The sequence below is a fragment of the Labrus bergylta genome, chromosome 8, assembly GCF_963930695.1.
Source record: "Labrus bergylta chromosome 8, fLabBer1.1, whole genome shotgun sequence".
Classification (NCBI taxonomy): domain Eukaryota; kingdom Metazoa; phylum Chordata; class Actinopteri; order Labriformes; family Labridae; genus Labrus; species Labrus bergylta.
Window position 1 is genome coordinate 11,582,606 of NC_089202.1, and position 25,947 is coordinate 11,608,552.

Sequence of the window (25,947 nt, forward strand, 5' to 3'; positions counted from 1 at the left end):
AACTGAGAGATCGGTCCGCCGTCGGTTTCCTGCTGCACTGAGAACAGAGCGGCGGCGAGACAGACTGGGAAGCTTGAACATCACCATCAAAACCAACAGCACTGTACAATGAACCTGTTAGCAGTATCTCCTTCTCCTGATATCCGCGTCGTCACGGTCATACTGCTGGTAAGCATTTGTATTAAAGGTTTAGAAAAAAGGGAAGCAGGACCGAGTTAATGTTTGCATAAAGGCTCGTTAGCCTACCACTGGATAGTTAGCTGCTAGCTAGCCGCTGGCATGAGACGTGGCTTTTAAAGTGGCTTAGATCACTATCGAGCTCACTCTCTCCTGAAAGTGTGGTTATACATCATGTTCTTTGTCGAGGCACATCTCCTGCTTATACCAAACAAGTTCCTAAACTAAGTAATCCAACTGCAGTGTCCATTTAGCCGGCAGTGTAGTCTAATGTTAGCTGTAATAACTAACCATTAATTACTGTAATACATCTTTAATGCTTCACGAGATTCATGTTACTCGTTTAGCAAACTGTTCCTCATTATGTTTCTTTTAAAAAATATATTTAAAGTTGGACTCGTGATATAACTTTGTTTAGTAGCAGAGCAGCATCCAGTTAGCATATGTGCTACACTTAACTGAGTGCAGAGACACAAAATGGTTAGTTTAATTTATTGACTGTGTTTGTCTGCTTTGATTGGGTGGACTCCACGGTTTAAATGATCCGGATTAACGAGTTGTCGGGCTCTTTTTGAGGAACTGTAAGTGTCTCTGAATTATCTCTCGCCGGGTTGGTGAATTCCTCTGTTGTGGCTCATTCTTATTGGCTCACAACCCGGAAGTAGACCAAGCGGAGCAATATTGCTGCTGTGAGAGTTTGGGCCCTGTGAAGAAAACTTAAAAGACTTCTCTCCCTAAGCTGTAGGTCACCGTGTGTTTAGTAGTCTCACTCACTGCAGAAACGGTGACATTAAGTATCAATATGCAGCCGTTTTACCCTATTGGTATATATATTTAAAAAAAGCAAGTTGTCAATTTCATTGTTGACATTGTTTAACTTTACAAGGGATATTTTCACTCCAGAAATAATCCAGCAACTTTAAACTATCATCTAATTGTTCATGTGCTTTAATTAAAAAGCTCTAAACTTTCACTGGTCACAGTTTCTCAAAAGTGAGGATACACTGCAGAACTATGTCTTACACACACACACACACACACACACACACACAGATGTTATACATATTTATGTGTGTATATGCATTTAAATGAGGAAAATAAAATAAAAAACACACTTAACTGCAGCTAGTATAGTGAAACTAAAATTGACCTGATGGTTTGTATGTGACAAATCAAAAAGTGCAGTTACATATTTTGGTTATCCAATTCCCTATAAAGATTGAGCAGTGTGAGCTTTGGCTCTTTGACACTGAAGTTGGAGTTTTCCTGGAGTATAACCATTACCCATATTTGTATTTCTGATTGTCACGCTTGCTGGGAGGATGACATGTTACATCCTGTTTGAATAGGATCTTGGGTAAGGCTGAGATCACAGCTTTAACCAAAAGTGAATTCACAGACTGGGACACCGATATTACGCTAATGCATAACCGATATGAATGTCTGAAGAGGTAATGACAAGGGAGCACTGTTGTAGAACTGCAGTCTGAAAAGAACTTGTCACCACTTCATGACTCCCTATAGTGCGGTTATCACATGACAGACAAGAATGGATTTTTTTTTTCCAAGATTTATTTTTGGGCCTTTCTTGGAGAGATAGGACAGTGGATAGAGCTAGAAATCAGGGAGAGAGAGTGGGGAATAACATGCAGGAAAGGAGCCACAGGCCGCATTCGAACCTGGGCCGCCCGCTTTGAGGACTATAGCCCCCATACATGGGGCGCTTCGCACTAACCACTGCGCCACCAGTGCCCCAAGAATGGATATTTATTGGACAAAAAAGAAGACAGTAGGATTTCTTGCGGCAATGAAAATAAGTTAAGAGAAAATATGTTTTAAGAGATGCAAATTTTAAGTGAATAATCCTTCACTTGCAACTTTTTTGGGGCCTTTTATATTCTTTAGTAAAGCGGAGTTGCAATATATCAGTTATCAGAGAATTGCTGTTTGCTTATACGCGTCTCCTGTATATTCCACTACGATCCCACCTCTACTGTTTCCATTGTTTGTTTTTCCGTTGTTTGTTTTTTGTGTTGAATAACTGGATATTTAAAACTCTTGAGCAGCTTGTGTAAGGTGTAACTTCTTGGAATTTCTTGGGGTTTTTAAATCTTTGCAATGTAGCATTACAACATCTACAGCTCCAGGACCTTGCTTCTATCAGATAAGTTTTGAGAGAAAATGTCTGACAAAAAGAGGATGTTGGCAAACGTCTTTACAGTATGATTGTGAGTGTTGACTACATTATTTGCATAAAGGAGACTAAAAGAAAATATGCAAATTCTGCACATGCAAAAAGTACATTAGGTGCAGTACAGAGGTGCCAACATTAAGCATATCCACAGCTCTCTTTCTATCATTTGTTTGGTGTTAATTATTTATTTCTGACATGTTTGCAGGTATGTGAGCATACCACAAAAAAACAAAACAAAAAAGCATTGTTCCTTATCAAATTCAAAATACTAAGTAGTAAACACTCAACAGTTAATGAACAAACAGGAAATATTCAGGGAAACACGATAGCTTAACATTTCAAACTTTCACTGGCCTACATTTTCACCGGGTGCCTGTTGAGGATGTACAACAACAGTGTAGTGCACACTTTCTAGGGATGTAAAGATTAATTGTAAAAACGTGATAAATAATGGATGCAAAGATGTCAAGATCCACATCGGTACTCTGAAAAATGAATCGCAATAATATTGTGAGCGTCAGCAGCTGTAGAGCAGAGGCGGTTGACAACTGCAGAGGTGAGAAAATAACAGACAAGACAAGAACTGTGTGCAGATATTGCAAGAAGACAGGGTACTACACAAATAGCGCAACCAACATGATGCAGCATATAATCGACACCACAATGAGATGCTCCAAACACCTTCCCTTGTTGCGAGAAATAAAAACATTACAAGGCCAAACCACACTGACAAGTGTAATTTGTCTTCAGTCTCATTTTGTAAAATATATCGTGAGAGAATCGTATTATGAACCCAGTATCGTGAGTTGAGTGAATTGTTACATCCCTAACATTTCTCCTTCATATTTTCTTAAATTCTGGACATCTGGAACATCTACTGAAATAATGTGCTGTGAAATTGTGTTGGGAATAATGAGAGAGTGTAATTGGCACGTTGCTCTGCAGGACAGAAAGATCAGAGGTTATATAGTTGGCTGTATATTTAGCCCAGTACCAGGAACAAGTTGCCGGTGAAATAGCCTGAGGCGGACACAATGGAGAGAATGTACATCGCTCAGGTTCTCAGGGAGACATTATGTGTTTCACTGGAGAGGTTGGAGAAGGTTAATGTTTAAAAGGACATCCTGGGTTTTATACTGCTTAACCATTGTTAATCACAAACATTCATTGTATCCAGATCGAAATAAAAAGTATATAAATATGATAACTGTTACATCGTTCTTTTCCCTGTGTGTTTGTAGGCGATGGGCCTGTCTACTCCTGGGAAAGCAGAAATCACCAGTCTGGACTCGGGCAACATTGATGACATCCTAAGTAAGGCATTCATCTTCAAATGTATCTAAAAGTAATAGTTGGAGAGCTTTCAGGAAATACAGTAATATGCTAGCTGACCAGTACCACTCAATTTTGTTCATTCAAAATCCAGCTACAGCCAGAAGCTGTTGGGCCTAGCTTGGCTCAATTCCTTGTTTTTCCTTTCTAATCTTATTCTTGGTAATGAAGTAAATATTTTCCAAAATATAAAATCAAGCCTATAATTCTGATTCATTTCTTTATTGGGAGCTTATCTGAAGTCTCTTAATTTTCTACATGCTCAACAGAATTGCATCTGATACTCGTTAGATATGGTCATGAAAACATTTTGATAAACTGTGAACAAAGCTGTCCAGATCTTGTCGGACCTTCCTGATCCTGTCATTAGCTCTGCCTTACACTAAACAAACATTTAACCAAAAAGGTGGTCTAATGAATGTATATGACCACGAGTTCAGTGGTTTCTCAATTCTTGCTTATAGACATGCTTTATTAGAGCTTTCTCCTTTTGATTCTTTTTTTCTTTTCGCTCAATGAATGGAAGTTGAGGGCTTACGTCTAATTAATTTGGCTGGCAAAACATACATCCCTGAAAGCATTCCGTTATGTATAGAGGCTTACATTTGTTTCCTGTTTGTGTGTGTTTCCTTTCAGATAATGCTGGGGTGTCTTTAGTGAATTTCTACGCTGACTGGTAAGTCTTTAGTTTCATCATAAAGCCATTAACCCCCCGCCCCCTTCAATAATATGATACGATTTAGCTCACCAACAGCTGTTTCATATGAATAGTGTTGTAATGATCATAAATTTCTCTCACTCTGGATTTTACTGATTTCTTTTAAATGATTTTCATTCTGAGCGTCTATTTTAATCTAATATATTCTGGGGTTGTCTTTTGAACGGCTGGATAATGGAGCTGGTAAAGTCACTTTACAACACTGTCAAATACTGCTAAATTGAGTCTGTTATACTTGATAAAAAATCTATTTAATTACCTTGGAAATTATGGAGAAGTATTTGGACCTCACCCCCCCCCCCCCTGCCTCCCCTACAGGTGCAGGTTCAGTCAAATGCTCCATCCAATATTTGAGGAGGCGTCGAACATAGTAAGGGAAGAGTTTCCTAACACCAACCAGGTGGTGTTTGCTCGTGTTGACTGTGACCAACACTGTGAGTATTACTGAGCCATTTAAGCGATTACCAGTGTTCCTTTTCATTGACATGACTTGTGTAAATTGTCTTACTATCATTTATTGATTATGTTTTTGTTTCAACTGCAAGATTATAAACACTCACAGAAGATTGTCACCAGTTATCAAGAACCTTTATTAATCTGAGAAACAAATACAGTGTTTTTTTTAACAAAAAGTTACGCAAAGACCAAGAATATAGTTATTTGAGAAAATGTTGGACATTAAAGCTATTAAATTATGAATCTGTAATCCATAATATTCTTAGTTTAAGTATCAGTACAGAGGATGGATGTTCTTTATGGTGATGTCATGCACCGCTTTAACACAACACATTCTATACGCAGAAAGAAAAAAAAAAGACACACACAACACACACTCCCTTAGTATATTTGATGCACATATGTACACATAGATGCCCAGCACACCAAAGCACAGACACATAAACGACCAGGCTCAGCCTTTTGAGATAAAGCGAATTAAAGAGAATTATTGATGACCTGCAAACTGTTTGAAGACTAATGACAAAACTGCTGCTTCCTGTGAAGACGGGAGGCTTAGAGACACCCCGCAGGGAGATTGACACCTGCCACATGCACACACTCACACACTCATTCTATGTGTGCAAGAGAGAATATTTACTCTTGGTGGGGGGCGGCTTTCATGTGGGAGATCAGAGCTCAGAGCTGACTGAAGGCAGTGTTTTGAGAGTGAGGTTTAACTGCCGACTCCGTCACAGCTCCGCTCCTCATCCACCCATCCCCATGTGTTTTTACTCCACTCCTTCCTCTTCATCAATTGATTTGTCCTTCTTTACTTAACTTTTTTCTCTGAACAGCCGACATAGCCCAGCGGTACCGCATCACCAAGTATCCGACACTGAAGTTGTTCCGCAATGGGATGATGATGAAGAGGGAGTACAGGGGTCAGAGGTCAGTGGCAGCCATTGCAGACTTCATCCGCCAACAGCAGGTGGACCCCGTGAAAGAGATACATTCATTGGAGGAGATTAATACTGTAGATGTAAGTTGAAACACACATAAATCAGTGCTGTATTTGTCATTATAAAATGAATGATGTCATTACTTTCCCTTTCCTTTGGTTTTGTATTCAACAGAGAAGTAAGAGAAATATCATAGCTTACTTTGAAACAAAGGACTCTGACAACTACCACACATATGAAAAAGTTGCCAACATCCTTCGTGATGACTGCACATTCCACGCCTCTTTTGGGTGAGATACAGCAACACATTATGGATCATTTGTTTTGTAAAATCATTCAAATGAAGCACATATGTGTTTGAAATTCTAATTAACTGGTTCAATTTACAGCCCTGTCTCTGAGCCTGAGCGCATCAATGGAGACAATGTTATCTACAGACCCATGGGGGACAGCGCCCCTGACATGATCTACCTCGGCTCCCTCACCAACTTCGACCTGACATATGCCTGGACGCAAGACAAGTGTGTGCCTCTGGTCAGAGAGATCACTTTTGAAAATGGAGAGGTTTGTCACTTGCTTCATTTATTTATTTCCGTTGCTGCCTTAGAAAGCGACACGTCAGAGGTGAAATGTATTGTTGCCTTTAATACCAAACGGATTGAAGAGGATAAAACCATAATAATGTAGACAGAGGAACATCAGGAAAAGAACAAGACTGGACTAAAGAAAGCCATGAAATATTAGTCGACGTAAAAACTTACGGCTATTCGGTATGCGAGAGGGCGCTGAAGGAAACCAATTTCTAGCTATGTGTGCTACAGCACTGGCTGGTGCTGGACAGTGAACGACTTAGAGAGAGTTCAGCAAACCCTAGCACCAATGAAACATGGCAAGAACAGCGCGATTTTCATCCAGTCCCTGAGTCCAGTTCAAGAGTTTGTTTTCTGCTTCACAAAACAATGTAACATGACACATGAGGGAAACAGGCTCTACTTTGTCCAAGACCTCTCTGCTGAGATGAGATTAGACCCATATGTCAACAATCAGAAAAGTGTTGGTCAAGAAGTTAACCTTTTATGGATTTCAACAAATCCCTGTGACCACTCTGCAGGCTGTGACACCAATAAGGCTTTGACAAGGCATATGAAGGGAACAAAACCTTCTTACTGAACGATCCTCATTTAGACCTGTACGTCTTTTTGGATCTGATGCAAAAGTTATTTGTGAGCACTGAGTCCCATATCCCACATTCTGATCATAATGATCAAAAGGATCATATCTGAAAAGTTCTCAACATAACTCATGAAAGTTGGTGGTTCAAAGCTCCTGCTCTAGGTCAAGCTGTAATCACTAATATCCCCTGCGTTCATAGCCCTACAATGGGCAGAGTAAGCCAACTGCTCAGTGTAGCTTCCCCAGATTGGACCTCAGTTACCCATGAAGCAGCAGTGAGATGAGCTGACTCTTCCTGGTGTCAGACTCAGAGAACATGGGCTGTAGTAGCCCTAGAGCTAGCGCCATCTCCAGACAGAATCCTTCTAGTTGCTGTTATTTTAATGTTACTCTTTGTCGTCAAACTATGCCGTCTTTGATTCCAAACTAAAAATTCACGTCCTTGTCTCCTTCACTCTCTCTTGTCAATAATAAACCGTTCACTGAGTGCCTCCACAAGCCTGGAGCACTTCCATTGAATATTCAGCGTTCGTCTATTTGCAGTCGTCTGCCTGTTTTTCTTATTAGTCATTACGGCCTTAGCTGAGCGTTTGCACTTATCAGCCACCGTACTTAAGGGCTTTCAGGCCCTGACTCCTTTTATCTATGACACCATGTGTGTGTATTTTCCAGGAGCTGACTGAAGAGGGAATCCCATTCCTCATCTTGTTCCACATTAAGGAAGACTCAAACAGCTTAGAAAAGTTCCAACATGAAGTGGCTCGCCAGCTCATAGGAGAGAAAGGTGGGCATGTGTGTTCGTTGTCTTTTGTGACATGTTCATTTCAGTTGTTGGTGAGCCAATCATCTGTGTATAGAATTTGTTTTTTGACAGTTGTGTCTCCTGTTTAGGGTCCATTAACTTCCTGCACGCGGACTGCGAGAAGTTCCGCCATCCTCTGCTCCACATACAGAAAACTCCCGCTGACTGTCCTGTCATCGCTATAGACTCCTTCAGACACATGTATGTCTTTCCTGACTTCCAAGACCTCGGGTAAGTGACAGATCTCACCTTTCTTTTTTTTTTAGAGAGAGAATTTAGATTTGCATGGGGATGCAATTCAGTACTTTAAAAATTAGATACACAATATTATCAATGTATATAACTGGAAACCTGTTTTAGGAAAAAGTGCAATGGCTGGAAATAGTTTAATACAAAAAAATAATATTAAAATACAAATGAAAATTCTGCACATGCACCTGTGATTAACAAATGAATCATCCGAGTGTCAAACCAGTGATATATATGTGGCATTCATTTGGGCATTTTTGAGCAATTATTACCTGATGCTGTATTTGAAATTCTTCATAACAAGCTCTCCTTAAATTAAGTTAATTTCATTACACACACACGCACCACACACACAATAACCCTCTGTGCACTGAACACCAGAGAAATGTCACACCTCCTAAAATCTGTGCTTTATGAATGGGCCAGGACACCAGAGCTAATGTGACATGATTTGGCACGTGCAATAAGTGCTAAACTAATCCAGTCTAATATAATGTAATCTTATTTATTCTGCCCCCAACCACTCTGCCTCCCCCAGTCCACAATCACAGTCTGATCAGATAGACAGACGCCCCAAGGACTGACCATCCCTCCTCAGCCTAATTACATCACATCACCGCTGCATGTGGCACACAGCTTGTAATTACATTAGTGCATTGTATGTTATATATATATTTATATATATATATACATACACACTTGTGTGTGTGTGTGTGTGTGTGTGTGTGTGTGTGTGTGTGTGTGTTTTACTCTGACACATGGCGTTAGCTGTGACCAGGGACCAGCTCTGCCTGTGTGATATGACAACAGCTCATGACCTGTTGTTAACGAGCACACTTAACAGGACAGCGCTGATGTGGATTAATGCTGCTCTGTGACATGTCCACAGGGACTAATGACCTCTGCTGCTGCCTCCAGCTGTTGTGTCTTTTATCAGCTCTGACCTGCTCTGTAGTTCTAGCAGGTCTGTCTTTAAAGCTGAACTCGGTGTGGAGGAATGCCTTTTTCAAACTCACAGACAATGATGTTCATAAAAGAACCACTTGTGCAATCAGATGGGCTTTGAAGTGATAACTGTGAGGGGTTGTTGCATGAATTAGTTTCTCTATTCTCCAAACAGCTTCTTTTTTGGTACTTGAAGAATTAAGCGAAGATTTAATTATTGCTACTCTTTTGGATTTAAAAAATGATATAATCACTGTTATATAACATTTATTTAATACTTTAATGTTAGTATTGAACGTAGATATGAATAGCTTTTTTTTTTTTAAACCCTTTAAACCCTTTTTATCTCCACCTATCATTCCGACTATCCCTGCTGAAGTCAGTTGCCCAGTTCAGCCACCCCAGTCATAAAAGTCAGGCTCCATCCCTGCTCTGAAAACGGTACAAATCGGAGATCCCTTGATAACTCCGTTCCACCTCTGTGACATTCACAGTAAAGTCGAACAGGCCGTCTGAATGGGGCTTTTATAACTTCTAAGGCTGTTATGAGTTTTCTTTCTAAAAGCTAATTTGCACCAGCTGGATATGACCGCTGCTGTGTTACTCTTTGGTAACGGTTTTGTTGATAAGACTTTCTCAAACAGAGCAGAAAGAACTTCAAGAAGTTAATTTAGTAAATATTTAAGGAGACAAATTGATGGCGAGGCTGCATCTGGCAGCAACCTCTAATGTTACCGGTAATAGGATGAAGGCAATTCGGAGTGTCCACTCAAAGCTGACTAAAATGAAAGTTGCCGATTGTTTTTTTCCAGCAGAAATATGTTTTACAGCCTGGCATAATGGTTCTGTACATTTTACGGGCATACATGAAGAAATGAATGTATTTGAACTAATCTCTTTTGATTATTTACAACCTGGGACAAAAGGCCTTTTTGGGCTAATAGCCAATTTCTTTATTTGTAAAAACTATATGTGGAGTGCATCTTTTAAAACTTGTCTGTGTTTATTATATTGAAGCTAAGAGTTATGCACATATTTGAATAATTAAGAGTCTGGCTGAATTGACGGTCAGATGGATGTGGGTTGTTTGTAAAGAGGCTTTTGGCCCGCCTCAACTTCACCTCTTTTCCTGATTCTAGATGAGTCAAGTTAGGTGAGATAGCATTCCCAAATGTAGGGACTTCCATTGTCGAGCTTCATAATGCTTCCTCAGAAACTCGAGGAGGAATTTGCTGAGGCTACATCCATGTTTCTTATACATTCTTCATGGGCAGCAGCCGTCAGCCAGTTGACTTTTTCTATTTGAGTCTTGTTTGTGCAGTTTCTAGTTTGTTAAATCTGACTTGTTTGAATTAAAATCCCTCAGAGATATTAAATGATATGGATTTCTTTTTTCTCTTTTGTAATGTCTACTGTGTGTGTTTTGTTTTTATTTGTGTTCTTTCAGTATCCCTGGCAGGCTGAAACAGTTTGTGTTGGACCTTCACTCTGGAAAGCTACACAGGGAGTTTCACCACGGCCCTGACCCCACAGACAGCACGCCCGGACAGGTAAGACTGGTTCAACCAAAAGACTGAAAGTTGATCACATCATGTCAACTCTGACTGTTTAAAACTTGAATTTCCCCCCACAGTTGGAGGCAGCAGGAGAAGTGGTCAGCAGCCCTCCAGAAAGCTCTTTCCAGAAACTGGCGCCCAGCGAGACTCGCTACACCATCCTCACAAGGGACCGTGACGAGCTGTGACCCTCTGTTGCCCTCCAGTGATCCTGTGACTCAATGCCACGCCCCCGGGGGTCAGGGAAGGGGTTAGGGTTGGGACAGGCCAGCGGGACAGAACAGCAACACCCAACACCCTTACTGAAGAGAAGGAGATGTAGAAATGGAGAATGAAGAGGAAGTAGGAGGAGAAAATGGAGGAGAAAAGAGAAGCAGTCCTCGACACAACCATGTTGGATTAACCTATATTTTCATAACTCTTTCACGTACAATTTTTATTTTGGATCAAAAGGAAATTGGGTAAAGGGGAAAATCGTGTGTGGGCAGGGGTTAGGGGCATCAAAAGAAGTGTTTTTACTTTTATTTTTTTGGAGCTTGTAAATATGTTTGTGCTACATGGGAGTCTCAGTGTCAGTCTAAATTAAATACGGAGTTTCCTTTGTTTTATTCCTTTTTCTTTCATCACCTGGTTTTTTTTTTTTTTGTTTTTTTTTTGTAGAAAAAGAAACCAGAGCAGTTTTTGACTCCAGTCGTACGGTTCTTATCTGTGGGTAGTCCAGCCTGTCTTTAGGAGATAGTCTCACTGACCTCATAGCTGCATCTCAATATGATCAACTCAAATCTAAATTCATTTTGTACAGCACGAGTAATTACAATATGCCTGCTTGAGTAGCTTTCCCTCCATTTCTTCTCCACACACACACACACTCTGAAGGAATAGAAACATATTTTTAAATAACTGAGCAGGCGTGATATAAATTTGAAAGATTGATTTGAGACAGAAGTTAAGGAGACAAAGCTACTCCGCCCTATTGAGATGCACCTCCCCCCCCTCCCCTCCCCTGGTTCTAAATGGTTTTGGATAACGATGTCTCTTACAGTGCATATACAAAGTATTACCCCTCTTGGACTGTTTCTTTGTGTTACTGTTTCATAATACTGACTAACAATGGATGTAGTCAGGATTTCTTTCTCTAAACTCAGAACAGAAACGATGTAACTTGAAAATGATTTTACGTCATCCCATCTTGAGGGCTGTTTCAGCAGCATCATGCTGTGTGAAGGCTTCTCTGCTGAAGACCCTGGACAATGGAAGGTTACATTTAAGCATTAAAATACATGCACATTTCTGTGGAAACATGAATCTTAGTTTGTATATTTTATATCAAGAAGACTGCAGACATGAAGTCAAATATACAATTGCTTCATTAAAAGGCTGTGTGAATGCCTGAGATTGGAAAATTCAATGTCCAGGCCTTAGGTCAGTCCAGAATTAACGTCAGGACTTGACAAGCATGCAACTTGACCAAAGTAGCCTTAAAGGAATCAGTGTCCAGATGTGTAAAGCTGTTAAAGGCTTACTGAAGTAGCCCTCAGGCTGTTAGTGCTACCAAAGGTGCTTCTATTGGTCGTTTTAGGACATGAATACTTGTGCAATCAAGAAATTTGTTAATTGTATCCCAAACCTCTCCAGGGCGTCTTACATACTGATAACCTCACTACTGTAAAACAGTAAAACATTTCAAAGTCAATGCGGGGTGAATACCTTATAAAGGCACAGTATTTTCCACGACATCTCTAATGTGTGATCCTAGGAGTGAATTAGAGGAAAGAAATGGTGTACTTTAACGTGATCAGGAATTTATGAAATGGCTTTTGTTTTGGCTGTTAACCTGTTGAAATGTGTAGTCATGCAGAGGGAGAAAAAGACTTGGTACTTTCCAGGATTTTAACATGCTCGGGGAGAAGGGGCCCATGTGATCAGCGTTGGTAAAATAGTCTCCCACTTTATACAACTTCATTAAAACTGGTTTCATCTCTTTAAATGTCTGTGGTTTCGGTACAAGAATGGATCTCTGGGGTCTACTGAACAGAAATGAATCTTAAAGACAAGGCCAGATTGAGAGTATGGGGGGGACCCTTCGAATAGTTTGTACTGTGCTCCCTGCCCTTCCATTGAGGCCAAAAAAGATGCCTGCATAGTGACATATCAGCCCACATACAGGAGAACAAAAGAGGGGTGGGGGAGGGGGGAGTGTGATGCCATCTCTGAAATAGTCATCTCAGAGGGGAGGAAGAGTATACAAAAAAAAATGAAAGTAAATTAAAAACCATTTTACAGGATATTGTGTTGTCTGTTGTTTGTATGTATGGCGTCTCTTCTTTGGTTCTGTTTTTCAAACCTGTGACTTCAATGTTTTGTTTGGAAAAAAAAAAACAAGAAAAAATTGTATTTGGCAGAAAATCCGCAACAGTTTAATCAATACATGGCAGGTTCTTACTGGAGACCCTGGAGGGCTCTGAACTTTGGCACTTTGGTACTTTTTTTGTGCAATATTTCATCCCACACAATTAAAAACAAATATAACCATAAACAGTATAATTTACACCAACATCTAAGCAGGAACACTTTTATTTACATAATCATGTAAATGTAGATTACAGTGATCTAAGGGGGAAAACAATCGTACTATAGTCAGAGACATACAGATGTTCAAAGTTGTATTTAAATATCTGCACAAAGAAACATTAAGGCATGGTTACAGGTAGACTTTAAGAAACCTTGGTGCAGAAGAACAATATTAAAAAAACATAAGATGTGAACTCGAGGAGGAACACACAAACAAGGTCTTTGTTAGTGATAACATCTGGCAGAACGATGCGGTTTGTTAAATTGATAGAACTTTATTAGGAACTTCAGAGAAGATCTCTGCTCATGGCTATTTGAAAGTGAAAGCTGTAGTGTTAACTGCTTCGCTAAGAAAAAAGAAAAAAACCGCTTGTGTATGAAGTTAGATTCATGTCCTCACAGGAACTCCATTCACATCTGAACATCAGAGTATCTGTCTCCTGAAGAATGGTCTCATTATTACACATTTGTTTTTATAGCAGTGTTTGTTGATAACATCTGATGCCGAGTGTCCTTAAGGCATGTGATCAGGATGTGCTTCTGATTGGTCAGTCAACAGTGGTTTGAACCCGAGGTAGGTCATTTGTTTTTGCCTGACTCTGCTTTCGTCGCTGATTCTAGTGGTGGTGCCGTCAGCTGTTTCATCTGTCCTTCCACTTGTGCTTTCTTGTGTTTCTTTACCAGGTTTCCCCCTGCAAACCCTAAGGCGCCCCCTCCCAGAGCAGCAGCCACCCCTGCAGCTTTGAACCCAGCCAGCAGGCCAAGAGGTCCTCCTAGTGCACCGCCCAGCAGTGCTCCGGCAACCGGCAACAGCGCCAACTTGTAGCCCACCGCCTAAAGAGACGGGAGGAAGAGATATATGTTCTAATTTAACACCCATATACATGAACCTTTGGAGGCATCAGTCGTGGCTTCAAGACGGTCTGCCAGAAGAGTTTGGACGCGTCTATCCTTTCATGATCACACATCACATCGACTCATGGAAGGACGAAAGAGCGAGAAAAAAGTAAATGACACAAACAAGCCTGCTAACGAAAATTAAGCCACATCAAAGCCTTTTCATTATCTGCATTCAAGAGAAATCAGAGAGATGCAGCCTGTGTGTTATTACGGCTGCTATCATCAGAGTGGAAGGTGCTTTTTGCTGATGACAATTAATGATACACACACACACAAACACACACTCTCTTGCGCAGGGACACACATTTGATTAACACTTCACCATTAAATTAATCTAGTTCAAAAGCCAACGTTTCTTGTCCTCCCCCCCTGGCAGTCCAGGGAATTTTAATTTCATCTGAACTGAGTTAAAAGGAGTCTGGGTGCAGGTTGTGGAGGATGGAGGAAATGTGTGTCTGTGTGTGTGCGCTTAATGCAGTTTGACCTGATGACAGATTACAAGCTTTCAAACACGTTAAAACATCTGACGCCCTCTCATCTGCTATATCTCTCTGTAACCTCCGCTCCCCGCCCCGCTGCCTAATGTGCAGACAGAGTGGTCAACCTTTATTGCGGTTTTGGGGAATTTAATTTAGAAATTTAAAAAATGACTGTTTAGAGGCATTTATTTAAAAACAAAAAAAACAAAAAAAAAAACACGGTGCCATGACGTACAGTATGCCTAGTATGACAACACGGTTCTCTTTTACAGAGATGTGTCAAATTTACATCCTCCAAAGTGGGAACAGTTTTGTTCACCTTGGATCTACTTTCAGACAAATTCAACAAATATAGCCATATGACGACAACACATTATTTACAATTGTGCAGATTATCCTGAGTAGTCTGAACACTCTATTTTTTATAAAAGGATGTTGCATATTAATAAGTTCAAAGCAGTTTCTCCAACGCTCTTGAGCACCACAAAATGAATTTAACTCACCTCATTTATCATTGGGTGTTAACAGGAATCTCAGTGACCAGGACAAATTATAATCTGCATGGATGGTTTCTACAAGCTGAACTGAGAAAATCTTTCTTTTTTTTAATGAAATGAATACACAACCCAAAAACACTGTTTTTCAGCACACAGAAATCACACCTGTGTCATAATCTGGAACTCTAAGAGTCTGTAATTACAGTGTAATGACTTCGAAGCTCCATTCTGTTATTGCAGAAAAAAATACTAAGTAAAGTTAGAACAAACATTTTTTAAGAAAAATTATCCCTGCATGTGTGTGTGTGTGTGTGTGTGTGTGGGGTTTGTAGATGTAATTGTACAAAAACAAGTGATTCATTCTGAGTATAACAGATGAAAAGTTCAACATTTCAAGTGTGTAGTATGTGTGAAGAGCACTGAGTTGTCCTTCTGAGTTACACTCAGCGTGTAAGAGTGTATTGAAATGATAATTCAAGCCTGAATGCTGCTCTTGAAAAACTATTAAACAGTTATTCAAACCTCTTCTAAATGCTACACACACACACACACACACACACACACACACACACACACACACACACACACACACACACACACACACACACACACAGACTCTCACTTGTCACCTCTCTATCACTCTTCCTCCCCTTCTATCCTCTCTCTATTTCCTTAATTGCATCTTTCCTCCGTATTCGAGCCGATCAATAGGGACAAACGCTGTGGAATGGCTGCGAGGCAAAGTGCCATCGATCTCCCCATCTCCCAAACACTACTCACACACACACACACACACACACACACACACACACACACACACACACACACACAAGATCATGGTGACACACACATATACACACCTTCCCCAGGCTCTTGGTCCCCTCCTCCACATTGGCAGCGGCTGTGTTGACGTTGTCCTCTATGCTGTCAATCTTCTCCTGCTGGGACTGATGCACAGAGGTTACACACACACACACACACACACAGAAACACACACTCTAGCAAGCACATTCACCTACACATACATCACTGACAGGTGTGAAAGAGCAGCCACCTGTCATGTAGTGTGTTTTTGTTTTTCCTGAATTCTGCTCCATGGCACAAGTTAACGCAGGAAAGGTGTGTGTGATTGTGTGGAGGCTCTAGATATATTCAATGGAGATATCAATGGGGGTGGGGTCATGAGTGTGTGTGTGTGTGTGTGTGTGTGTGTGTGTGTGTGTGTGTGTGTGTGTGTGTGTGGGGCATTGTGTAAATCTCATGAAATATTCAGAGTGGCAGCTGTCTCTCTCCATGTGAGGGCTGGCCGGACACAGTGACCAAACAACAAGCAGAGCACTCCTCCTCCTCTTCCTCACCTCTCCTCAGTTCCGCCACTCTCTCCTTTAACCTGCTAACTCTGACCTAAAAAATAAAGTTATCTAGCACTACACTACTCACAAATCAAATCTTCTACGTTGTTCTTTTTGTCTTTTTAAGACTGAGACCCAGATAAGACAGCCACAGTGTTCGGGATAAAATGATAATTCAACTGCAACTTTCAATCTTGACTCAGAAACTGTCATAAAATAAAGAAATCTGCACATAAACCACAACGGCATCTTATCCTGTTTTGATTTTATTTGTACGATTGCCAAAAATCAAAACACAATCGTTTTACAATCAAACAAAAAAAAAGAAAAAAGGAGCATAGTTTCACATTGGAGATGCTGAAAACATACATTGTTTTTGGTAGCTTGTGTTCCGTAAGGGACCTTTGTTGCATCTCTCACATCCCTCATATCCTTTAATCCATCAACTAGTGAAGGCTCAAAAATCCACAAATAGCAACAATGAAAAATATTTTTAAAATTAGTTTTCAAAAGGAAAAAAAAGCCTTTAGTAAATGATCTATTTATTCAGTGTTTTCACCGAAAAGCTCTCTACTAAAGGTTTGCCTTTAAGCCATTTCAGTCACTAATCAAAAAAGAAAATCTATGATCTAATGGGCTTCTTTTATTGTCTTCTTTTGTACTATTACAGAAAACATTTTCAAGTTGTTATCCTGAAACCAATGACATTGAAAACTTTCTTATAAGAGCAATTTCAATACATATGAGAAATTAATCTCTGTCAACCTGTGCATCAGCTCCCACTGTATAAAATAATTCTATTTCATATGACGGGTGAAAAGAGAGCGTACTATATCACATAAATACTAATAATAATACATATGATAGATAATCTATACTTAAAATTCTGAATGAATTGATTTGAACCCTTAGAGGAAGTACAACCATTATTTGATTTTGAGGAAACCTTAAAGACACACCATGAAAAACCTTCAGATGAGAACACAAACAGGGGAACAGCTACTAACATGACGCATGTTCAGAAACAGACACAACCACACACGCTCTCAGTATTTCCACTGAGGCTGGGCGCAGGAATATTACCTCCCCAACGCAGTGTCTTTCACCCTCGAGACACCACAACAACATGTCTATGCTCTTTCTGCCCCCACCCCCGCTTCTATCTGTTTTTTTTTTTTCAGCCTAACTACTTCTTCACTTTCTCTCTTCCTTTTTCTCTGTTAATCTTTCCCTGCTTCTCTCTCTCCATCCCTCAGGATAGAGTGATAATCTGCGCCGTCTGCTCTCCACCTGCTTCGATGTGTCCCTTGTTCCTCGCCTCTCCCCCTGTGGACGACCCACTTTACTCCCCCAAATCCTCTCTCTCTCTCTCTCTCTAGCTCTTATCTCTCTCCTCAATCTCTCCCCTTCGCCTCGGTGGAGGGCCTCTGGGGCCCCAGCAGCACCGAGTTGATCTGTGTCGCCTCCCCTCACAGGAGCCTTACCAGGCAACACAAGCACACATGGTCAAATACACACACCACTTCCTGGAAACGCTATAGGCAAACAGCCTCTCTCACTTTGTGTTTTGGCTCATAGGGATCGATGTGCACACATGTATGAGAGAGAAGTGCATAGAGTGTGGAAATGTGAATGTAACAGCCAGGAAGCACAAAGAAGAGTTGAGAGTTCACACTCACATGAACGACAAGAGAGAACTCCGTCACTAAACCGCACAGCTCCTTTAGATCCTGAGAGAGAAAATTTTAAATCTTATTAGATTATGATGCTTATCACGCAATTCCAAGCTACAGTACGTCCAAACTGTCCATATAAATATTTGACAATCACATCAACTCATGAGGATGAATATTATTATAGTTGTATGTACAGTAGTGCAGCATGAAGTTAGCATGTACAGAGGAACAGGTGAAAGAGGTCAGTTAGATTAAACGACCTTGCAATCGGGATGAAAATTGGCTTTGGTTTTGGTTTGAGGTCCTTGTATTGTTCATGCTGGTTTACTGTCCCACTGTCAGAGCAGAGCCATTGTTACTGCACAGGTGGCACCGACATTTTAACTACCAGGACATGTCAGAATGTCTGCTGCTGAACATGCATGCTGTTAAGCATGTTGCTAAACTACCTCTGCTCATAGCTTTTCGACCATACATTTCATTTGCCTTCTCTACTCATTTTGTAAGAGGCAGAAAGTTGATGTGAGATCTCAAATAGATGATATCAAATACTGAGAGTTAAAAAACACAACTGACGGACAGACATAAAAAAAAAAGAATCCCTGCGATATATTAGATTCCATATTTCCAGTGGGTTTGGGACAGAGTTTTGGTGTTAATTATTGTCAAAGCTAGCTTCAGCAGGCTGCTGGGATTAAAAAGATACTATCTATTTTATTGTTTATTATCTTCTGGACAAGGGTCAGAGAAACTGTACACATGAAATGCTACTCCAGAATCAAATCATATGTAGTAGTCATGCATACCTCTTCCAGGCTGTCCCAGGACTCAGCTGCACTCTGATCCAAGGGGATTTCTGGGAGGTGGAGCTGAATTTGCCTCCCAGACACCAGCTCCTCACCAACATCTTCATCGGAAGTGTAACTGCTGGACCCACAACTGGATGGTTGAGTTGCAGGTGTTGGTGCAGGCTGAGGCACGGGGTTAGAGTGCAAAAGCAGGAAGTCTTGTGCAGCAGCTGATGCCCTGTCTCTGACAGGCTTTACAAGCGCTTCAAGAGAGGCAGCATCTTCTGCACGGACCCGAGCACACAGCTTCTCCATCTCTCTGATGTTAGCTCTTAGCTGCTGCAGGGACACAGAGAGGAGGCGGGGGGGTCTCAGTAACAGTGGGTGTCAGGTTGGGAAAATGTATTCAGGTATTCACATACAATAACAGGTATCAGAAATACCTCTGATACAGCCTAAAATGTGATAAATAGAGTTATTGATAATTTCCTTCAGAAATGGTCCCTTTCCTCAGATTGCCAGTTGCCGTCACAACCATAATAAATCTTTGTGCTCCCACTGGCAACTGTTCGAAGTAAAAGATCACATTTCCCTTTTTTGAATTTCAATTGAAATAAATAAAATAGAGAAGTTTCTTTTCTTTTTTTTATCTCACAAGCATAAGGAGGAACTAATCCTCTCTAACTGTAAAGGCAGAAGTACAAGAAAACCTGTAGTTATATATTTTATTGTGCTTTGGCCTAAACACCTCAGAGAGACTTTTTCGAATGATGTAACTTTCCTTGATGACATTTATTTATTTAAAATAGGGACAGTGCACATTAATGAACATAAAAATGGAAATATGCCACATTAGAGCCACAGGCTAATTTCCATCTGTAGTCCCTTGGCAGGTTGGTGGTAAACAGGTAAACAAAATTACATAAACCCACAAGGACAAGCAAAACCAATACAACCAGTAATGACAAAAAAAACAACATATACTGTATATTAGCAGAAAAAGACACATAAATATACCAGTCTAAAGAGTGGCTGTTTGATTTAGCGTCAAAACGAACCAGTTCAAACCATCAGAGTTAAAAGTGCTTAAAGTGCATAAAGTGCTCATCAGTCTGGCATCTAGGAGTTCTATTTGATCAAGATATGTCCTTTAACTCCTGAAAAAAAAAATTAAAAATAAAGGCTATTTTCACCTTTCACATAAAACTAGTTCGTTCATTCATTTGTTACCTCCAGGTTGGATAATTGTGACTCTCTTTTATAGAAATTCTCTAAAGACCACCAGAAAAGATCACATTACTCCTGTAGTAGCTTCTCTCTGGGAGCTCCTGATCTCCGATGTCTCTCGTAGGTTCCTCTGAATCGTTGGTGTTGAAGGGCCTGCTGCTGTGTCGATAATATAACAAAGAGTAAGGTCTTTAACCTGCTCTTTTGTAAAGTGTCTTGAGATAACATTTGTTATGAATTGGTGCTATACAAAAAAAGAGTGATTAATTGATCTTATCCAGGTAAAAAAAAAAAACAAGACAGACAACACAACAAGGCTATGTTTTAGATGTAAACACTAATTTCACCTAAAACTAACACAAAGTCCCTCTCTTTTGGCCCAGTCGGAAAAGAGGTGCCAATAAAAGACAGGCCCAGCAAACAAGTCAACTGAGCTACTGGAGGGAAATGTGTACGTGTTTTTGTGTGTACGCGTTGGTGTCTGGGTTTAATAAGGTGCAGATATGACACTGGGGAACACAAGCCCCTTCATCCCATCCTGTGCCCTGAGGGTGACAGGAGGATTACAGCCTCGCCATCAACCCTCCGGGCCAAGGTACGACCTGGGCTCAGGGGGTCAACGTGCTGCCGATAACACGTTCTGCTAATTACGCTGCATGAATAAACATACATGTGCATAAAAGTGAAAAACACACTGATTAACACTGAGACAGTCAGGCCGGGAAGCTGTCAGACTGCAAATGAACCGTGCCCATCCCTAGCTAAAACACTCATTCAATAGCAGATATTCATGATAGAACAGTATCGACTGCTGACCGTCTCATAGTGTAGGTGGGGGTACTGAGTCTGCCTGTGCCTTTTATGTCGATGGTTAGTTATGTTGTGCTAGTTGCGTAAATGTCAATCAGATAGTAGAGCCTACAGTTTGTCTCACTGGGAGGAAGGACAATAAAAGCAATAAAGATGATTAGAAATGATGATAGGCTGCCTTAAAAGGATGATCTATCTATCAGCATCCCCTCTATCTTGTTTATCAATCCGTGTAGGCGATGGTACATTAGCACACATGTGCGCACACACACTCACACACACACACATAGCTGTATACACACACATGTGAACCAGAGAAGACCATGCCGTGCTCTGGATTAACACCATGAAGACACGGGAAAGCACTCGCAATGTGTCCCTGGGGTTTGCAGGGTAATGGTGAGAGGATAGGTGTGTGCCTGTTCGGAGTTATTTCACCTTCAGAGACACGGTGGCTTCCAGGCAACAACTTTCCCTGAGGCATTTCAATCCACCATGTGAACAAGTGAGCAAGTACTTACACACACACACAAGAGACGGACAGTTTCAGGTTTGGTAGAAGCTCTTTTCCTGCCCTGATTTTTCAAGAGAAAGTTTGTCCGTGTAGAGCGTTAAAACCAGATAAAAAATATCTCTAAGCATATTTTTTCATGTTTAAGCAGAAGAAACATTTCCTTACCTGGGCATGCTAACTGAATATTACTGTTTTTGACAGATTCATTAACTACTGCATTTTAGGTTGCCTACTGACAACTGGCCGGGGACTACAGCTGGAAATTAGCCACAAAGGCTAAAGCTGCTCCTTTAACTGTAAAGTTAACTAAAGGGGACTGTCGATGAAACAATTAACAAATAACCTTAACTAAACTAACTCCACTGCTGTCAACCATTCATTTTTACATTCCTCATCAAGTGTAGAGTCTCAGTTCTAAAGGAGACGGTTTTTATCATTTGACCTGAAAAGGGAGTTTTGGTCAAGAAAAAAAAGGTCCTTAATGACAACTAGCAAAAACTGAAGTGCTGACAAAACCACATAGAAAAATGAACGCTTCAAGAACAGCGAGTAAATTGGACCTTGTGATGATAAGCTGAACGTTAAGCAGCTTTTTTTCTTTTCAGATGATACAAAGTTCATTTTGTTGATCGTGGGGTGGCTGGGTTTAGTTGGTCAGTTAATTCACAGGGGAATTTCTCTATGTCAGTAACACCTACTAGATAAACCTAATTTATTTATCAAAACCAAGCTCTGAAGGGTTGAGACAATTTGTTAGTAAAAAAGTATAGTCTGCAGTTGCATGGTCATGCTTGTTCAGGAATTTTGAGAGGCAATGAGTCACATCATCTTCTAAACAATCCCCACATTCAGAAATCGGCAAGGCCCTTACATGATTTTTATTAGAAAACAAAAAACTGCCTCTGTGACGAGAAGGAAGTTGGTAGTTAGTTATTCGTAGGAAGTTTGGTGCTGTGAAAAAAGGCAAATAGCATAATGGTTAATAACATGAAGTTAACAGAGTATATCTTATACCTGAACAGTTCTGCTGGCATTGACGTGCTCCTGATGGAGGCGATCCCATTGGTGGCTCTGCTGGTACTGCAAATATGAAAAGCAAAACGATCTGTTATCCATCTGTGGACCGGAAGTGAGAGAGAGCGGATGTGAGGGTGCGATCATGTGGGAAGCCTGATTTTAGCCATCACCTTCAGTATGTTATTGTGGTGTTTCTGCAGCCTCTCCAGGTCCGTGGGAAGAGCCACTTTAATGAACTTGTGGATCGGTGCCTCCAGGCGCCTCAGTGTCAGCTTGTTGCTTTCCTCTGCCATGTGTCCTGCTGACTGCCCACAGCCAACACCTCTATGACTGTCTATGACACTGCACCTGCTCGGCTTTATTTCACTGCTTCCACACTAATATCGGCAGAGGAAGAATAAAATAAATAAAAGTCAAATAAATTAACTCAGTGACGCATGCAAATTTTAGCCCACACATTTAAAACTGGCACATCCATGAGACTCATTTAAAAAAAATATTTTTAGTTGGAATGAGTAAGTGGAGTATGACTTTGACGGAAAGACATCAACACTGCAACGATGACTCCACCAATCAATTATGACGTTTTTTTTTACGCCAAGCAAAATATCCCAACATGCTTTGTGTCCACTTTTCTAAATCAAACTTCACTTTGCTTTTCGACAGTTCGGGTTACTTTTCGGATAAAAAGTGAAAACATCCCCTGAGCAGTGTTTCACACTTGTTCTATGATTTTCAGGCTAGAATGAGTACAGAAAGAAAAATCAATCAATGCATTTTTACTTTCACTGTCAATTAATGGACGATTAGTAGTTGTTAGAAAAGCTGGAAGAAAACTGTCCAAAAATACTGATCATTGTTAAACTAAGCCCAAAGTGACTTCTTCAAACATGACATTCAATAAGCTGGAATGAAAAATTCTTACTTAAAAAAAAATAGTACTTAATCTTTGTGTTACTGCAGAAACATGTGGTTAAATGTTAGGAAAACAATTATTCTGAGCTGTAGTGATCGTGTTGCAAGAAAACAAGTTTGCTAAACTCAGTTACAACAGTCTAGTTTTGTGACACAGCTGTCCTCAAGCGTCAGAAATGAAACTGATAGTGTTTGCCCACAAAAAAAAATCTAGATAACACGATTTGAAGATCTTAATACAGACTAGCACTATTAATCCAGCTGTGTGACACCCGAGGCTAACTCTTAACTAACTCTTACAGGTTATAAGCTATTTATTCACACTCTTATTAAGCCTTTAAACCCTGAAACACTTTCTACTGTGGACCATGAGTCAGCCCTACCAAACTTGAAGAACAGCGACACTCACCACTGAGAATATGAAGAGTCAGTGATGTTTATATTCGCTGAGGACTGTCCTTAGCCCCCATGCTTTTTGCGAAAATTAATTATTCCATACATTTCCGCATTTTCAGCATCGACTTCAGTTTGTTTCTGACACTTTCGTTGTTTGTAAACAACTCTCCACCACGAGTGCGTCCACGAATAGATTCCGACCTAAACCAGTGTCCACAGCAAAACATGTTCCACACCATTAATGTGCAGCGATGGGCCGGGGTCGGCTTCGAACCCACGACCGCTTTGGCAAAGATTTTAGCCATGGGGCGCGCAAAATTACTGCAAGGCCATCGGCACCTGCATTTCAGTCGTTTTCAAAGGGTAACTAAACCCCATATTTTCAGCTGTAGTGCTCAGGTTTTCACATTTTTTCCAACGATTTTTATTGAATGAATTAGTTCTCTTAAATTGATGTTATTTAATTTTACACCTGTGACCAACAGCTATCAACATTGTTATTGTAATCCAATTAAAATTCTATGAAAATTAATGAGTTTTATGAAAAAAATCTTCTTTTTTTTTTACATCTTTGGGACTTCAACCAAAAATTATTCAACTTGTTGATTATACTGACTGTGTTTATTGTCTTGGTCTGTGTGAAATGTCAAAAATGGTGTAAAGTGTTAACAAAGGCACAAGACAAGGCCGTCAGTGTGTTGTGTTGTCCACAAACCAAATTTGAAATAAACACTAGATACTTGTGCCCTATAATGAAAGTGTTCAGTGAAGACACCCCTTGCTCCAGTCAATTATACTGATAAGTTACATACCCTACCACATGGCCGTTAGTTGCCACTGCACCCAAAACAGCATTGCCACCTTCAACAGACCCAGGCTCAGTAAATGCCAGCCCCAGGTAGTGACAACGCTGAAATTACCTCCCCTACCACATGGCCCCACAATTCAACTGTGTAGAACCATGGGTAGCAAGCCAGTTAACTCTGGCGTCCCACTCCCCTCATATCTAGCTCTGACAAGAGAAAATGGAGAAACCCAGAGAAAAGCCTGTAGAGACTTCTTTGAAAGAGGGTAGGGGAAGCAGAGCTAAGTTGAGGTGCCCTTGCTGGGGCTAGCACTCACCAATGTCGGTCTCGTCTTTGCTCTACCTCCCCCTACTCCCTCATTTTCATGGGGGACGAGGGGAGAGAAAACAATAGAGAAAGGTGGTTTTCTCAGTCATCCAGTTCATGGTAAATTCAAAGTTTGATCCAAAGGCAACTGGACTGGTTGAAAATCTTGAAGACGTTTCATCTCTCCTCCGAAAGGCATCTGAAACTGGAGAAGCCTTTTGGAGGAGAGATGAAACGGCTTCAAGATCTTCAACCAGTCCAGTTGCCTTTGGATCAAACTTTGAATTTTCTCCTACTTTGCATTGGCCCCCAATTGGCATTACCTTACCTCATCCAAATCCACTGACTTGATTAAGCTGCCTCATCTGACATCTCCCTTATTGTCTTCCACAAACCTTGTCCATGGATTCCCTGCTATGAATCTTTTACATCCTACTTCTACTGTACAAACCCTAACTCTCCATCCTCGCTGTTCAGCTTCTGACCATATATCTGTATATGTAATAGCCAAATGTAGCCTCTATGTTTACAAAAAAGAAAGCAGAAAATACTTTGAGAGGCTGTAATACAATCATATTTACTTTAAATAACTTTCACCACCTTGTTATTTAAATATCAAAATAGTTGACAATTAAATCATTACTTTGCATTACATTTTTATCATTGCTGTTAATGAAAAAAGGTTTCCAACTTCCGCCTTGCAAATATACAGTTGTACTTAATTTGTTTAGGGGGTTTTCAACTTGTTTTGTATTTACATTTTTGGTTTTAAGGTGTATTGTGCTTTTTAAACCTGGTATTTCATTTTAAATGACTGAACAGATTGATGAATAAGCAAAAATAAAGGTTTTTAGTGTTATCCGTAAGTATTACAACACCTAAAAAAACATGGATGGACATTCAAATTGGCGGACATATTATTGAACAGTTCATGAATGGGCTATTTAAAGTGGGCAGATGATGTTTCACAGGGGTTCTTTGGACTTTTTTTTGGCAGTTTTGAGTTAGATACATTGATAAAAGTATCTATTTTTTAAAGTGACAGTGTGCTGACTGTGTGTGACGTGTCAAATTTCTAGTAACCGCTAGATTATCAAAATTATATTTCCTGGTTAGTGTAAAGAAACATATTGTAATATTTTTGTCCATG

At 40.3% G+C, this 25,947-nt stretch overlaps 2 protein-coding genes across 2 annotated transcripts; one reads left to right on the top strand and one right to left on the bottom strand.

The window, feature by feature from the left end:
- Window positions 1–8: 8 nt before the first annotated feature.
- On the top strand, window positions 9–12,828 carry erp44 (endoplasmic reticulum protein 44). The gene is made up of 11 exons (XM_020651925.3): window positions 9–168; window positions 3,613–3,685; window positions 4,340–4,379; window positions 4,740–4,855; window positions 5,714–5,898; window positions 5,993–6,108; window positions 6,208–6,382; window positions 7,664–7,775; window positions 7,883–8,024; window positions 10,435–10,537; window positions 10,621–12,828. The coding sequence occupies exons 1-11, from the start codon at window positions 109–111 to the stop codon at window positions 10,729–10,731; spliced, it is 1,233 nt and encodes a 410-aa protein (XP_020507581.1). The 5' UTR covers window positions 9–108; the 3' UTR covers window positions 10,732–12,828.
- Window positions 12,829–12,932: 104 nt separating this feature from the next.
- Window positions 12,933–23,877, bottom strand: stx17 (syntaxin 17). Its single transcript, XM_020651936.3, has 7 exons — window positions 23,699–23,877; window positions 22,545–22,751; window positions 22,372–22,437; window positions 18,825–19,145; window positions 18,022–18,072; window positions 15,851–15,937; window positions 12,933–13,948 (listed from the first exon to the last, which is right to left on the bottom strand). Exons 2-7 carry the CDS (start codon window positions 22,665–22,667, stop codon window positions 13,694–13,696), a joined length of 903 nt encoding a protein of 300 aa, XP_020507592.2. The 5' UTR covers window positions 22,668–22,751; window positions 23,699–23,877; the 3' UTR covers window positions 12,933–13,693.
- Between the last annotated feature and the right edge of the window lie 2,070 nt (window positions 23,878–25,947).